A 13,240-nucleotide genomic window follows, 5' to 3' on the forward strand; every position below is an offset into this window, starting at 1 on the left:
CCTCTCAGATAGCATCATTGCTCTATCACATCCTAAACCAGATAATGTCAGCCGCTTGCTTGTAGTATATAAACACCATAGACCCTGCTTCGCTTCTTCATCCGCTCTTTCTTCTACCCGTTCATCTTCACATAGCTTTCAATCTCCTCATCCTATGCTGGATATTCGACCAAGGTATGTGACTATGAGGTACATGCAGTGGTGTTGGCACCATCTGACACTCTGGTCATTTTCGCCAACAGCCCTGTCCTTCATCTTCCACGCCCAGCACCACAAGAGTATGTGTCGTGCTCGCTGTCTATGTAGCAGACGACTAACGCTTTGTTTTCTTCATCGTACCCAGGGCCCGGCATCATAGAACGCAACAGCTGCTAGTATGTCTTGTCAGCCTCACCACTGACGCTGCTGTCTTATTCACGCCTAGGTTTCCAAAGCGACCTTTTTAATGGACATCAACATTTTAATGTTTAACACTCGAGGCCTCAGCATCTCACAGGTCTGGCCACCGCACCATGGCTTTCGATGGGACCAGACCTACGTTTACTCAACACTCTCGTTGCTCTGTGAGCTCGAGTGGGACCCCTGTTCATGAAACCGATGATGCCCGCCAAGCTCAGTCTCCGCATCTGGTTAAGGTTGCAGGGTGTTTGGTCGACGTTCCATCCTGCTCGCCCCAGTGCCGCCAGGTCCGGTCGTGGCACACTGTTATGATTAGGAAGTCTGCTTCCTCGCCAACATGTGCATGAGCCGAGGTCGACAGCGCGGCTAAGCCCACTCCGGTGGAACATTGAAACCGAGTAATGCCACATAATCTCGGTTTGGACAATGAGAAGAATTACGACTACGTGAGGATATCATTAAACGACGAAGTTCCTTTACTGGTCCTTTGAGGCGTTGATTTCTCTGGATGTACGGGCCACATTAGTCGCTGCTGCGCAGTGTGCCCATAACTTTTTCCGACCCGTCCTCTTTATGAGCGATAGTTCCTGCTTTCCTTCGGTTTTTTCTCCAACCTGCAACCCCGGTAACTCGAAGGTGAGTCTTTCTCTGATGTGTATCGAAACAATACTTATACCGTCTCCTTTTCAGGCCGCGACAATCCGGGATTGAACAATCAAGAATACGCCACCCGAGGTAATCCTTACTTGACAGACCACTTGAAAGGTAACCCTCCTGGCCTGAGATGCTGAAACGGCAAAGCCGTGGCCCAAGTCGCAGCTCGATCGCCTCTGCTGACCTCCCGCTTATCATTGGAAATCGTCTTCTCGGTTCGTAATGGAACCTTCTTGATATGTTGTTTCCAGATGGACAGAAACTGTCAGTAAGTGTATGATCGAGTCACTGATTCTTTCCTCCGTTACTGACAGTTTCCCTGCTTTAGCCAATTTATCATTCTCCCCTGTACTATTTCATCTTTGCTCAAGACAATCTGCCAACTAGTGATATGTTTTTCGTTGTGCCTTTCGCTTGTCAGGCAAATGATTATCGAGTGTCTCAGAGCCTAGTGACTGCTACATCAGCTTCAACAAACCAACCCGGCATTAAAATGTGGAATATCGTACATCATGATCGACCAAAAGAACTGTCTCTCATCTTGGCCACCGCTCTCAACGCCTTTTGTATGTCCGACTCTGTCGGAGCCTCCTCCCCGACCCACTCAGTCATCCATCTAACCAGCCGCCCATATTCACTCTCCCCTTTCTTTCGTCGTTCCGCCCACTCCTCAAACAATGATCCATGCAAGGACACCTCAGCCCAGAACACGAGCGCAATGGACAATGTGTTGCGCGAGGGATTTATCTGGAGCGCGCGCATCCACGCGAGTGTAAGCGGAATTTCTGATGCGCGCCCAGTGAAACCCAGAAGCTGAATGTAGGTCGAGAAGGTCAGGTCGGTGGGTACGATAGACAGATAGGGATGGTATGGCTTCTTTTCGGGTAAATGGACATCCGCGGGAATGATTTTCAGTTGCGCATCACGGTCTTTGCGCATGGAGAACGGTATTGTAATGCTTTTGGCTAGTTCCACTAGCGGGTAAAGAGGGGTAGCCTCAGCGTTCTTAGAGTGCACGACGGAAGCGGGTGCCTTTACATCTAGGAGCCGCTTCCAATTTCCATACATTATAGTACGGAAAATGTCTCGAGCTACATCACCCGCGCGGCGGTCCTTCCAGATCCCAACGACTGACGGCGGATGCGCAGACTGAAGCTGTTCCATGATCAAGTCGATAGGGCTGCTGGACTCTGCTGTAGGCGTATGGAACAGGTGCGCGAATGTCCCTCGCACAGACTCATTATCCATCTTGGTTGCGAGCACGGCAGCTTTGAGGAGGATGTTTAACGTGGCTTCGGTTGGAAGGACAGAATAGAGCTGTTCGAGGTGGTCCCACAGCTGGAAGATGACATCTGGGCGGCGAATGCGCAGTAGGGAGACCATGAACTCGTTGATGACGATGATATTGATCCAATGATGGACTGCTGGGGTGATATGTTTGTCATTTGGAAGGGATGCTGGATGCGAAGAGGTGCGCTGTGCGTCCATGAACGAGTTCAGAAGGTAGAATGCATCCTGCGGTTGCCCTGCACGAGCAAGGACTTGTACACCCACAGTCAGTGCCTTGCGATCAAGTAAAAGATCTGAATCGAGCAACTGATTCCATATCTTTAAGGCCTCATCGAAAGCTCCTCGGAAGAGTAAGCCACGAAGCACGACGGTATATGTGACAACAGTGGGTCTGAACTGCTTCGTTCGTTCGCGTGCGCGCTCAAAAAGCGTGATAAGGGTGGATGTAGAGGTCCGCTTGTCGTTTGCTGCAGAAATGAGTGCAGTTGTCCAATCAAAGATGTCCACGCTGGTCTTGGTACCAGACCAGAACTTTGTGGATGCGTGGCGACATGAAGGTCCTGGGACGGTTGCGACAGGTCTAGAGTTGTGGGCAGCATCAAGCTGGAGAAGCTTATGGAGATAGTGAAACGCGGAAGCACAGTCATGCCGCAAAGATCCGATGTATAGGGTGTTTGCAGGGTGCGTTGTCCCTGAGAGATCAGAACCACGGAGGTGAACATCCGGCCCGTGAGGTACTGTTAGGCCATGCTCTATACAGTATCGACGGATGGCACGGAGATATTCCTGTGAATCCTGAACGGCTCCGTGTTTGGAAAAGATGCGAAGGAAGGCCTCTAAATGTTCTGCAGTTGGTACAACTCCTTCGTGGACCATCTTTGTATGGAGGATCTTGGTCAATTGGAGAGTGACAAAGCGATCTCGCATCAGCGGCTTGTATGTTTCCAGCCATAACGGCACCTCTCGCGTTGACATTGCCTCGAGTACAGATACAGCAAGATTGGCCGCCTCTTCTGAACGAGTGAAACCAGAAAGGCCGCGGAGAAGAGCATTGAAGTGAAATGCGGGAAACTGAATCGTGCGTGCAAGAAACTGCTCCACGATTTTACGCATCGGCGTAAGAATGTCGAAGTGGGCGAGCGCGTGCGTGGACAGAATCAATAGTGCTGGGCGGTCTTTAGAGCCAAGGGTCCACGAATGCTTAAACGTAAGACGTAACAGACCGTCCTGGACATCCTGCGCAGTCCGAACTTTGTGACAAAGTAAGGAGAAAGCAACCCACGCGGGAAGCTGCAACGTCTGTTGACGCGCATTGGCAGAACCTTCAGGGAGTTGACTTGTAAAACCCTGACTCTGTTCTATTGCAGACATTGCTGTGTTTAGGTTGGGTGAATATACCACATGTTTCCAGAGAACATAATCGAGGAATGGTATGTTACAGCTCTCCAAAGCACCGTGTATCTGTTCATCTTTGCGCTCGCGTTTCAGTTGAAAAATGAGATCCCATACAGGGTCCTTTGTAATGATGGAAGCTTGCTTTGCGAAATTGACGAGGCGTTTGCTGCCAGAGAGAGAAGAATAAGTCCTCTGATAGAATCGGGTGAAAGTAGACTGCGATAGTCGTCTATGAAGAGAAAAGACAAGATACTGCATACGCGAACAGCATCTACAAAAATCATCAAAAATAACACTTGAAACTGTCAACGGGAAGTATACCTGGTGTCAAGGCTCTTGGATCAACTACTGGGTCTCAATTGATCTCAAAATTGATGCTCGCCACAAGCCAAATAGATACACATATGACGAGTTCACACTCCGCACAAACCCTGCTCCTCTTAGATCCAAACCACGACCATCTGTCTGCTCAACACTCGAAAATGCCGCGCATCCTCTTCGTCAGTGGATTTCATCCTTCTACTAGGGCACGCGACCTCGCATTCGAATTCGAACGGTGAGCCTATCTATGACCTTCAATTTATATCCGTCAAAAAATGTTCAATTTTTTTTCCTCATATTTTTAGATTCGGTCCTCTGGTCCGCTGTGACGTTCCAGCCCCGCGTAATCCTCATGCTAGTTCGAACCCGTAAGTGTAGTCATAATTTTTGTTTTCTTCACCTCTGTCCAGTCAACACGACTCGAGGGACGATTGCCTTGCGATGCCCTGCTGCCTTGTCTCGTCGATTCGATTAGTCACTCGCGAGTCGTCTTCGTATTCGCCGCTCTGCGCTGCGATATCATTCGATGTTTCGGGTTCCGAGAATCACCTATCGCTCAACATGTCTCGCACCGTCTCGCAGTTACGCTTTCGTCGAGTTTCGAAGCCAGCGCCATGCTGAAGATGCCTACTACGATATGTATGTTCTCTCTCACACGTTCACTTGTAACCTGCCTGACGCGTCAGGCGTAGGCATGGAAGGTACTTTGAGGGATCTCGCTTGAGCATTCAGGCAAGTCAGCATCTCATGAGAGCAATTCAATGTCCTTAATTATATTTGTAGTGGGCAAAGAATCCCCCTTCTTCTGTTTGGCGGTACGAGAGGCGTTCTTCTCCTCCTCATCGTTCAGGTCGTGATCGTGAGCGTTCTCGAAGCCCCCCTCGTCGTCGCTCCGAAAGAGACAGCAGGGATGACCGCGACCGTCATGACGACCGTGACAGAGACCGCGAACGCGAACGTGACCGCGATGTCGACAGGGAGAGGGACAGGAGGAGGCGGAGCAGGAGCCCTGATAGGAGGAGGAGCCCTTCCCCTGACAGGAGGAGGCATGACCACGCGCGTACTCCTCCGATGGAAGATCACAAGAAAGATGATGATCGTGATTTGCAGTCGCGCACCCCAAATCCGTACGCGCCGTAAAAGTTGTGTCGGGTTACACAGTGAAATGAGTAAACTGTTCTCTATGTTTCTTCGTTCAAAATAATTCCAGAGACTTTGTTTCTCTACTCGTAGTAACTTTTTGTGAATGTTGTAGCCACGTTTTGTTAGATGTTAATGTGATGGTTGCGTCCGATTTATGTTGTCGCCACAAAGTTAGTTATGAGAAGCTTTAGCCTACCGTCTAAAAGCGTTCATGCCACACATGATGCCTGCCAAGTTATATTCCTTATTGAACCACCATGGCACAACGGCGAGTGCCCACCATTAGCGACCTCAGGGTACGCATACATTGAAATATGCGCAGCCCTGGTGCTCACAGTTGTCTAGATCAAGCTTTGCTACATTTGCAGGGAGGAGGAGCGGTATGATGGTATGTCAAAAGCGCATTATTGTCATGCCAGCGCTTATCTGACCTGTCTGTCCGTTCTCAGCACCCGAGCACCCTCCCCGAGCATGGACGCATCCATGCAAATGCACACTCATTGCACACGAGTCCTGTCTGCTGCAATGGATACAGACATCGCAGCAGAACCGCTCACGAGCCCCAAATGCTCTCAAGTGCCCGCAGTGCAGCTCAGTATATGAGCTTGAAAGCAACAATCCACTCATTCTACGCATCTTGGACGCAGCAAACAAGGGCCTCTCGACGATGGGAAAGATTGTAACTATCGCAAGCGTGACAGTGGTGGTGGTTTCTCTTGGGACTGGTCCGTGGGCATTTACTTTTAAGATTCAGTTTTATAAGATTTTATAGGAATGTATATCCTCAGCACAGCATATGGTGCCTATGCTCTGAAGGAGTTTCTGGGTGCTGAGTACGTGCCACTTTCATTTGGCAGCTAGTCGCAAATCTCATGCTTGTAGGATGTATGATCTCCTGTTAACGGAGGACCCTACTAATTGGCCGTGGCATTGCTACCTCAATCTTCCACTCATTCCCCTTGCTCTCATCATCTCGCGTCTTCCTTTTAACTCTAGTGTCACGCCACTTGTTCCCCTTCTCCTCGCATGGCCAACGTCCACCCCCCCGCGGACTGACAAGCGCATAGTTCTCGATCGTTGGGGTATTCAGGAACCAATACAACGGGAAATGTTCCCCTTACTCCCAAGCTGGCCCCCTCCGCCAGTATTGCTCGGCTTGATCATCTATCCGTCTGTTCGTATCACATATAACCGCCTGTTCTCTCAGTTCTCGAGATGGGTGCTGGATACGCAACCGGATGCCACCAATACCACACAGCCCATGATGCTTGCTTTGGAGGATGACGACCCATTCCTTCGCATTCGCATCAATGCTAACGGCGAAGAACGGAACGCCCAGCTTCAGCCTAATGGTCAAGGCCAGCAGGACAGAGGTGCAGGTATTGCTAACAATGGTGCCAATAATAATCCAAATGCCGATGGCGAAGCCATTGCAGGAGACGTTGCTGCTGCCGCTGAGAATACCATTCGGGTATCGGGGACCTCCCTTGGGCGACTGATTGGAGGAGCCTTGATTATCCCGCGGATCTCCAGTTTCATGGGCTCGCTATTGTATCGACTATCCAAGTATTCACCGCTTTTACGTCGTTTCCTCGCTGTGCGCCCACCTCTTCCGCCTGATGTGCGGCCGTCGCTAGTAGGGACTTGGATCGATGAGGAAATGTGGCGCCAGTTGAGCCCTGTGAAACGGCTCAGCGTCGCTGGATTGATGGGTCTTAGCGTCGCGTGGCGGGGAACTCCCGTTTGGGCAGAATGTGATCCTGTTTGGTAAGTGCTTGTTCCTTTTGATCAAAGGCATGGGTTCTTATCAAGGAAACGATCCAGGTGGAGAAACTCATTAGGGTTGGGTCTTTTCACCGTCGTATGGCACCAATATCATCAACGATGACCTTATACTGACGCTGTTCCAGGCAAAGGACTGCTTGCATCTCCTACATCTGTGGCTTACCAAACGGGAGCTGCAGAGCCGGCGAGTCAAGAACAAGTCATTTGAAGGTGTTGACGTGAGGGAATTAGATCTCATCGATTCCGTGACACACACCGGACACTACCATCCTTAGTTCAGCTAGCACACGTTTGTTCTGACGAACGCTTCTCGCACGTAGATTCTTGTGCTTGTGTCATCTTCAATCAAAATTGATTGTTGCCGTGGTAAGTTGACATTGGATAGTGGCCAGCCAGGAGTCCACTCTACCAGCAATGACGATAAAGACAACATTTGCTTCTAATTTCTACTACCTGTCTGCTAGAATTTGATTAGACTCGTCGCGACGTGGACATACAATCCTCACGGGGTCGCATCATGCAATGGGATTACGGATTCATTTACGAAACATCCCTGAAGTCCCCGCGTGAGATTCCTCCGGTATCTTCCCTCAACTAAGTCCAAAGCCTCCACTACAATGAATTTGCATTGCCAGCAGGTGTACGTCAAAACGAAATCCTCCTCAATTGACTCACATGTTCGCAGTCGCACGACATCAAGTCCATCGAGAGCCTGAGCTCGGAAATCAACCTCACCTCGCAACCATATCACCATGTTGCGATGCACCGGACACTGCCAGGCCCAAATCGCTGGTAGATCACGGCATGTCTGCTTATGGGCCACCAGAACCATGACGGAAAAGCGTAATGCCAGAGTCCGTTTTTTTTTAACTCGCCTTCTAGATTGACGCCCGGGCTATCTTTGTTGTTCGGACCAGTGAGGATATAAATCTGGACACTGATCATCAGTTTCCCGCTTGAAGCACCCCTCAATGCCTCATCCAATCATATCAGAATTTGATATTATTTTTGCTGGGGGTGAGTGATGCATCTTGCATTGGTGTGATTATCTTGACATAACGCTGTATCATGGTTCAGGTGGTACCACAGCTTGTGTTGTCGCAGGCCGCCTGGCTGCATTGGATCCCTCGCTTACTATCTTAATGCTCGAAGGGGGCCAACACACTCTCAATCAAGATGTGCATGTGCAGCCTTACAAATTTGTAAGGAATCTGGCACCAACGAGTACCACCATGACATTCAACGTTGGAAATCCAAGTCCACGTCTCAACGGCCGTGCTCCGATCGTTCCTTGCGCCCATTGCGTTGGTGGAGGCTCAAGTGTAAATGGTTCGCAACGTTCTCGCACTGAATACCATGACTCTGATAAGTTGACTTGGTCAGCTATGTGTTACACTCGTGGACCTGCCTCAGATTTTGATGACTGGGGAGTCGAAGGGTGGGAATCTAAGAACTTGATTCCCCTTATCAAGAAGGTCTTCGACTGAACCATCTTTATATTTCTCAAGCTGAACTATTCATTGCTTAGCTGGAGACATATGAGGTACAACCCGATCGCCCAACCCACGGGTACGGTGGACCTATCAAAGTGTCCCCTGGTGGATGCAAACTAGGCATCTTCGAAGAGTTCGTCCACGTTGGCACGACATATCACAAGAGGCAATATGCTGAAGACACTGATGATTTAAAAACATGCAACACATACAGTGTGCGCCACCTGAATTTCTTTCTCCATGTGTGGAGTCCGCTCACGAGATCCGCTTCAGCCATGGGCGAAGTGAGCTTGTGCTCATCATCTATTATTAATTGGGCTCACAGATGAGAAGGTACATTGACGGGACAACTGGAAAGCGTTCTGATGCGGCCCACAACTATGTCTACAACCAAGCTCACAATGCAAATTTGCAAATATGGGCTGGCAAGCGCGTGAAGCGCGTGATCTTCCAGTGAGTGTTCCATATCCAAGTTGGATGTTCCCGACTGCTGATGTCTTTTTCGAATGAAAGAGATAAGCGTGCTGTAGGTGTCGAGTTTACTAGCGATCCAGTGTCCTGCCCAGACGCGGGTCAGTCATCAAGCATCGTGAAAGCATCAAAACTTGTTGTTATCTCTGCTGGTACATTCGGTTCGCCGGCCATCCTCGAGAGGTCTGGGATCGGTGCAGAAGCAATTCTCAAGCGGTGCAATATCAAGCGACTAGTGGACTTACCTGGCGTTGGAGAAAATTATCAAGGTCCGCGTTCAACCATTTGTCTCATGATGTTAACTTAGGGTTAAGAGATCACAACCTTCTCTTTATTCCATACTTTGCTGCTGAGGGAACTGTTACTATGGACCCCTTCTTTCTTGGGGAGGAGAGTGACGTTGTTGTCCAGAGTAAGCATGCTCTCGCCATATTCCGAGTCCATTTAACTACCCATGAAATATTATAGAAAATCTGGCGCAATGGAAAATTGATGGCAAGTCACTTGTTGCCCAAAAGTTGGTGCAAAACCTTCAATGCTGGTGACGTATTGATTGGCATTTCAGTGGCAGCGACGCAAAAATAAAATGGCGTCCTGATGACGACGAGCTGAAAGCCATGGGTTCAGCCTTTCAACCACGATGGAAAGAGTTCTTCCAGGATCGCCCAGACAAACCTGTTGCACTATTTTCTCTCTGTGCAGGGTGAGGACATCATTTTCGTTTGATGACGCATGAATACTGACGATAACCAGAGCCGGTGGGCTCTCGCATATCCTTCCTCGTCGCAGTTACATGGCTGCCAACTATTTTACAGTACTACTTCCATATTTGCTACCCTGTGATTTTTGTTCTGAAGTTTCCAATAGCTGTACCCCGTGTCTGCTGGCAGCGTTCATGTCAAATTGGACGAGAACGGCCAGGAAGGACTCGACTTCAATGCAGGCTTCCTGGATGAGTGAGTCGGAAATTTCAACTCATTGATGATGTGACTACGATAATCCTCGCAGTCCATCCGATATTGTACCTCTTATCTTCGGGTACAAAAAGCTGCGCGAAATTGTTCGACGCATGTCTTCATATAGAGGTGAAGTCCCCATGGGCCACCCTCATTTCCCACAGGGAAGCGCTGCAGTCTGCAGAGAAACAACTGGGCCGGTGGACCTAAATGCGCCTGACATAATCTACACGTCAGAAGACGACGATGCGATCGATCGATACCTTCGTGACCACGGTATGTTGCATCCCTATCGTTATGTCAAAATATACTGAATTGATACTCAGTGCAAACGACCTGGCATTCGGTATGTGCAGCTGAAACTTTCATGCTTTTACATGAGGTACCTGAACTTTACATGTCTAGCTCGGAACTTGCGCCATGAAGCCAAGGGCAGATAAAGGGGTCATTGACGCTCGGCTAAACGTGTACGGCGTGACAAACCTCAAGGTGGCGGACATGTCTATTGCGCCGATAAATGTTGGCACGGTGGGTACTGGTCGGGGATCATCAATGTGCAGTCTAACCGTCTCTCTAGAACACATATTGGACAGCGCTTGTCATTGGGGAGAAGGCTGCGATGATCATTGCTGATGAGTTGGGTATTGGAAGTCGATTATCGTGGAAAAGTCCTCGATCACGTCTGTGATCAGTAGGTGTCTTCGCAGGGGTAATCTTGAACATGTACTATACGCGTCAACCGTTGATATGCAATTAACACGTATCTCAAAATCGTAGGGACAATACATGGATCGCAAATTCTGGCAATAGACTTATATTAGCTTACAACCCTCTCTTCATACCCTCTGGCTAGGCACTTGGTTTCCTTGGGCGGGTAGCAGCTACATCGACAAAAGAAACGAAACTATCCAAACTATGTAACAGGCCATAACAGCCAGTACAAGGTGTACAATTGCCTATCGACGCCGTCCATTTCCATGCTCTTGGTGTCTTCGAGCCGGGTAGCATATGACTCATGAGCATCCGCTAATGCTAAGTGGGGGTAATATTGTCGGTACGAGATGTACAAGGAGGAGGCCAAGCGCACATACAGTCACCTTAACATCCTGCCATTATGAATTCATGAACAAGGGTGCATAGTGCGCGAAGTCGCTGTGAGCGGAGCACATGAATTAAAGATATACAAGTTTATGCTAAATAGGTGTGATTGAATACACGGGGAAAATGCAAGCCTTATGTATGAGACCAAACACATCGACAAAGAGAGATATTGTCGACGCACTGCCGGAGCTACCGATGAAGTTTCTCCATCCATCTCTTAGTGTCTTTGATACAGCCCTGTACATTCACCTGGCGAAGTGTATCAATAAACTCATGTATGTGGCGAATGAAAAAACTCATTGGACTCACCCGGTCCTCGTTCAAGTCCAGGTAAAAGATGTACTCGAAATGTACGACTCTATGGTGGTGAGTTTCCAGGAATGAGGGAGTTCTAGAGACATGTGATGGTGCTCTGAGAGGGACGCGCTGGAGGTGCGAGGGGGGTGCGCGCGTCCGGTATCTTGACTAACGTTTGTGTTTTTCGTTTGTCTCGAGCCGTCCTCGGGCTCACAAAGTCGTGGCCTAGCCCTGGAGATGTGAACTGAGCTTTGTGAGTGGAAAGTATCGAGGAAGACACCGTGGAGACAAGGTATACCATCATGAAGAAGGTATCAACAAGACTCCAACGCAAAGTTCATGTAAACGAAGCACGCGACGGAGATGCTGGAGGTATGAGACATGTTTCTGGCGGTCCACGAGAGGTGTCGTGAGAGGGTTTCTAGAGGCGCGAGAGGTATAGCGACAGATACGGGAGGGTTACGGGAGGGTGGTACTGGAGGGGTGCGAGGGTCGCAAGGTGGAATAGGATTTCTCGAGTCGACTGGCACTAGAGTGACACTGACTAGACGTCAGACTCGGTCCTAGCCTAATCTGTGGGAATATTATGTCAGCTTTGTCTTGCTAGCGCTCACTCGCTGGTTGTTTCCTTCTTCGAAGTTCTTTCCCTCCATTTGAGTTCCCTCGTACCTTTTGTTCACCTATGCATATTTGGTCAAGGCACCTTCGCACGTCCCCCGTGTGGTGGACTAGGACTGTTCACGATTACCCTGCATATTACATGCTCTCGGTATCATCTTATGATATTTGCTACTCAGGCATTCTGTGCTTGGCTCTGTAGTGAGCCATCGTGACGTGTCGCTGTCGCTGGCTGATTTTAGTTATTGCCACTGTTCCATCATTTGTCAACTCTCCCTTGGCTCGTGCCAATGTGTTCCTTTTTCGCGTTGGTTTGAACTTTGAACAGTATCCCTCTTGCTCTCTTCAAGTGAAGAGACAAGTAGAACCCACCTGGAAATTATATTGGCTTCTCCTGTATCTCATTTTATCTCACGTGTTCTAGGTCTTTCTGTCGTCCGCCGCACCAAAATCAATTTCGTCGCCGTCATTTGCCTCCACTTCCTTGAACTATGTGCATTGTTCTTGGCAAAGTTTGTTCGCACCTCACAATCCATCCTGGGAGCGGTCCTGTGGGCACAGATAGGACAATGGGGGAAATGTGCCACTAGTGCTTGGCAGTGGCAATTCAGATCTGTAGGGACGAAGCGTTGGGACACTGAGGTAGGGGAATTTCATTTGCAAATATCATATTCCTGCGCGGCACTAACGTGATGTAGTACTTAGCCAATATTAATATGTGAGAATCAAATAATGAAGTGGATTGACCGCTAAGCGCTAGCCACTAGACTCTAAGTGGCATCATTGATCGACCACACGTGGTCAACGGAATTTTAGGTCGGTGGAGTCGGGAATCGGCGGGTTAGTATTACGCGGCGTTATGATACGACGTTGTGATACGAATAAGGTATGTTGCGCGGTACCCGTCCTCGGGACTTTTGAAGGTTTTTCAGTGACAAATTAATGTCGGTTGATTTGTCATAAATGGTTCAAACTAGCCAAGCAGTAAGTTATGGTATTTTGGTGGTTTGAACAGCACAAGGCAGCTTTCAGCTTGCTCGTGCCAGAGGTGAGGATACGGCACTAACTCTTGAACTAGTACTATCGCATACACCTCACTTTTCACGTGTCAGAACTCAAGCGTACCTGGATCGAGATGTATCCTTCAGGCGAACTACTACAACGTTCCGAGGTGACAGGCCTGGAACGCTGTACATCACTAATAGCGGAGCCGAAGCATGGGAGATAAAGCACATTCTCGACTGTCGGATGCGTGGTTGCGGTTTTCAATACCTTGTGTGTTGGCGGATACGGGCCTGAGACGGACCTTTGGCTACC

At 49.1% G+C, this 13,240-nt stretch overlaps 5 protein-coding genes across 5 annotated transcripts; 4 read left to right on the top strand and 1 right to left on the bottom strand.

Annotated features, from left to right (window-relative positions):
- Positions 1-1,073: 1,073 nt before the first annotated feature.
- Positions 1,074-4,091, bottom strand: HD556DRAFT_1358227 (uncharacterized protein). Its single transcript, XM_041302536.1, has 4 exons — positions 4,060-4,091; positions 1,563-4,009; positions 1,366-1,501; positions 1,074-1,285 (listed from the first exon to the last, which is right to left on the bottom strand). Exon 2 carries the CDS (start codon positions 3,994-3,996, stop codon positions 1,564-1,566), a length of 2,433 nt encoding a protein of 810 aa, XP_041162341.1. The 5' UTR covers positions 3,997-4,009; positions 4,060-4,091; the 3' UTR covers positions 1,074-1,285; positions 1,366-1,501; position 1,563.
- An 86-nt stretch (positions 4,092-4,177) lies between these two features.
- Positions 4,178-5,355, top strand: HD556DRAFT_1358230 (uncharacterized protein). The gene is made up of 5 exons (XM_041302537.1): positions 4,178-4,294; positions 4,365-4,427; positions 4,642-4,698; positions 4,752-4,791; positions 4,843-5,355. The coding sequence occupies exons 1-5, from the start codon at positions 4,221-4,223 to the stop codon at positions 5,197-5,199; spliced, it is 591 nt and encodes a 196-aa protein (XP_041162342.1). The 5' UTR covers positions 4,178-4,220; the 3' UTR covers positions 5,200-5,355.
- A 104-nt stretch (positions 5,356-5,459) lies between these two features.
- HD556DRAFT_1233955 (uncharacterized protein) lies at positions 5,460-7,262 on the top strand (the record flags this gene model as incomplete). Its single annotated transcript, XM_041297635.1, has 7 exons — positions 5,460-5,498; positions 5,548-5,590; positions 5,652-5,927; positions 5,975-6,035; positions 6,085-6,969; positions 7,027-7,063; positions 7,113-7,262. 7 exons carry the CDS (start codon positions 5,460-5,462, stop codon positions 7,260-7,262), a joined length of 1,491 nt encoding a protein of 496 aa, XP_041162343.1.
- Positions 7,263-7,958: 696 nt separating this feature from the next.
- Positions 7,959-10,595, top strand: HD556DRAFT_1233942 (GMC oxidoreductase-domain-containing protein; the record flags this gene model as incomplete). The annotated part of the gene is made up of 15 exons (XM_041297633.1): positions 7,959-8,004; positions 8,065-8,316; positions 8,371-8,462; positions 8,516-8,695; positions 8,806-8,933; positions 8,994-9,220; positions 9,268-9,363; positions 9,420-9,468; positions 9,517-9,654; positions 9,705-9,765; positions 9,819-9,907; positions 9,960-10,183; positions 10,234-10,253; positions 10,313-10,435; positions 10,485-10,595. The coding sequence occupies 15 exons, from the start codon at positions 7,959-7,961 to the stop codon at positions 10,593-10,595; spliced, it is 1,836 nt and encodes a 611-aa protein (XP_041162344.1).
- Positions 10,596-11,928: 1,333 nt separating this feature from the next.
- On the top strand, positions 11,929-12,872 carry HD556DRAFT_271347 (uncharacterized protein). The gene is made up of 4 exons (XM_041310093.1): positions 11,929-12,124; positions 12,252-12,565; positions 12,622-12,641; positions 12,691-12,872. The coding sequence occupies exons 1-4, from the start codon at positions 12,085-12,087 to the stop codon at positions 12,695-12,697; spliced, it is 381 nt and encodes a 126-aa protein (XP_041162345.1). The 5' UTR covers positions 11,929-12,084; the 3' UTR covers positions 12,698-12,872.
- Positions 12,873-13,240: the final 368 nt, after the last annotated feature.

Source organism: Suillus plorans, assembly GCF_016647745.1.
Source record: "Suillus plorans strain S12 chromosome Unknown HD556scaffold_17, whole genome shotgun sequence".
NCBI classification, from domain to species: Eukaryota; Fungi; Basidiomycota; class Agaricomycetes; order Boletales; family Suillaceae; genus Suillus; species Suillus plorans.

Coding starts and splice junctions, on each gene's coding strand:
- HD556DRAFT_1358227 (XM_041302536.1), bottom strand. CDS start 3,996: ATGCAGTATCTTGTCTTTTCTCTTCATAGACGACTATCGCAGTCTACT.
- HD556DRAFT_1358230 (XM_041302537.1), top strand. CDS start 4,221: ATGCCGCGCATCCTCTTCGTCAGTGGATTTCATCCTTCTACTAGGGCA. Junction 4,295..4,364: donor CTCGCATTCGAATTCGAACG/GTGAGCCTATCT, acceptor TCATATTTTTAG/ATTCGGTCCTCTGGTCCGCT. Junction 4,699..4,751: donor GAAGATGCCTACTACGATAT/GTATGTTCTCTC, acceptor CGTCAGGCGTAG/GCATGGAAGGTACTTTGAGG.
- HD556DRAFT_271347 (XM_041310093.1), top strand. CDS start 12,085: ATGATATTTGCTACTCAGGCATTCTGTGCTTGGCTCTGTA. Junction 12,125..12,251: donor ATTCTGTGCTTGGCTCTGTA/GTGAGCCATCGT, acceptor AACTTTGAACAG/TATCCCTCTTGCTCTCTTCA. Junction 12,566..12,621: donor CGAAGCGTTGGGACACTGAG/GTAGGGGAATTT, acceptor AACGTGATGTAG/TACTTAGCCAATATTAATAT.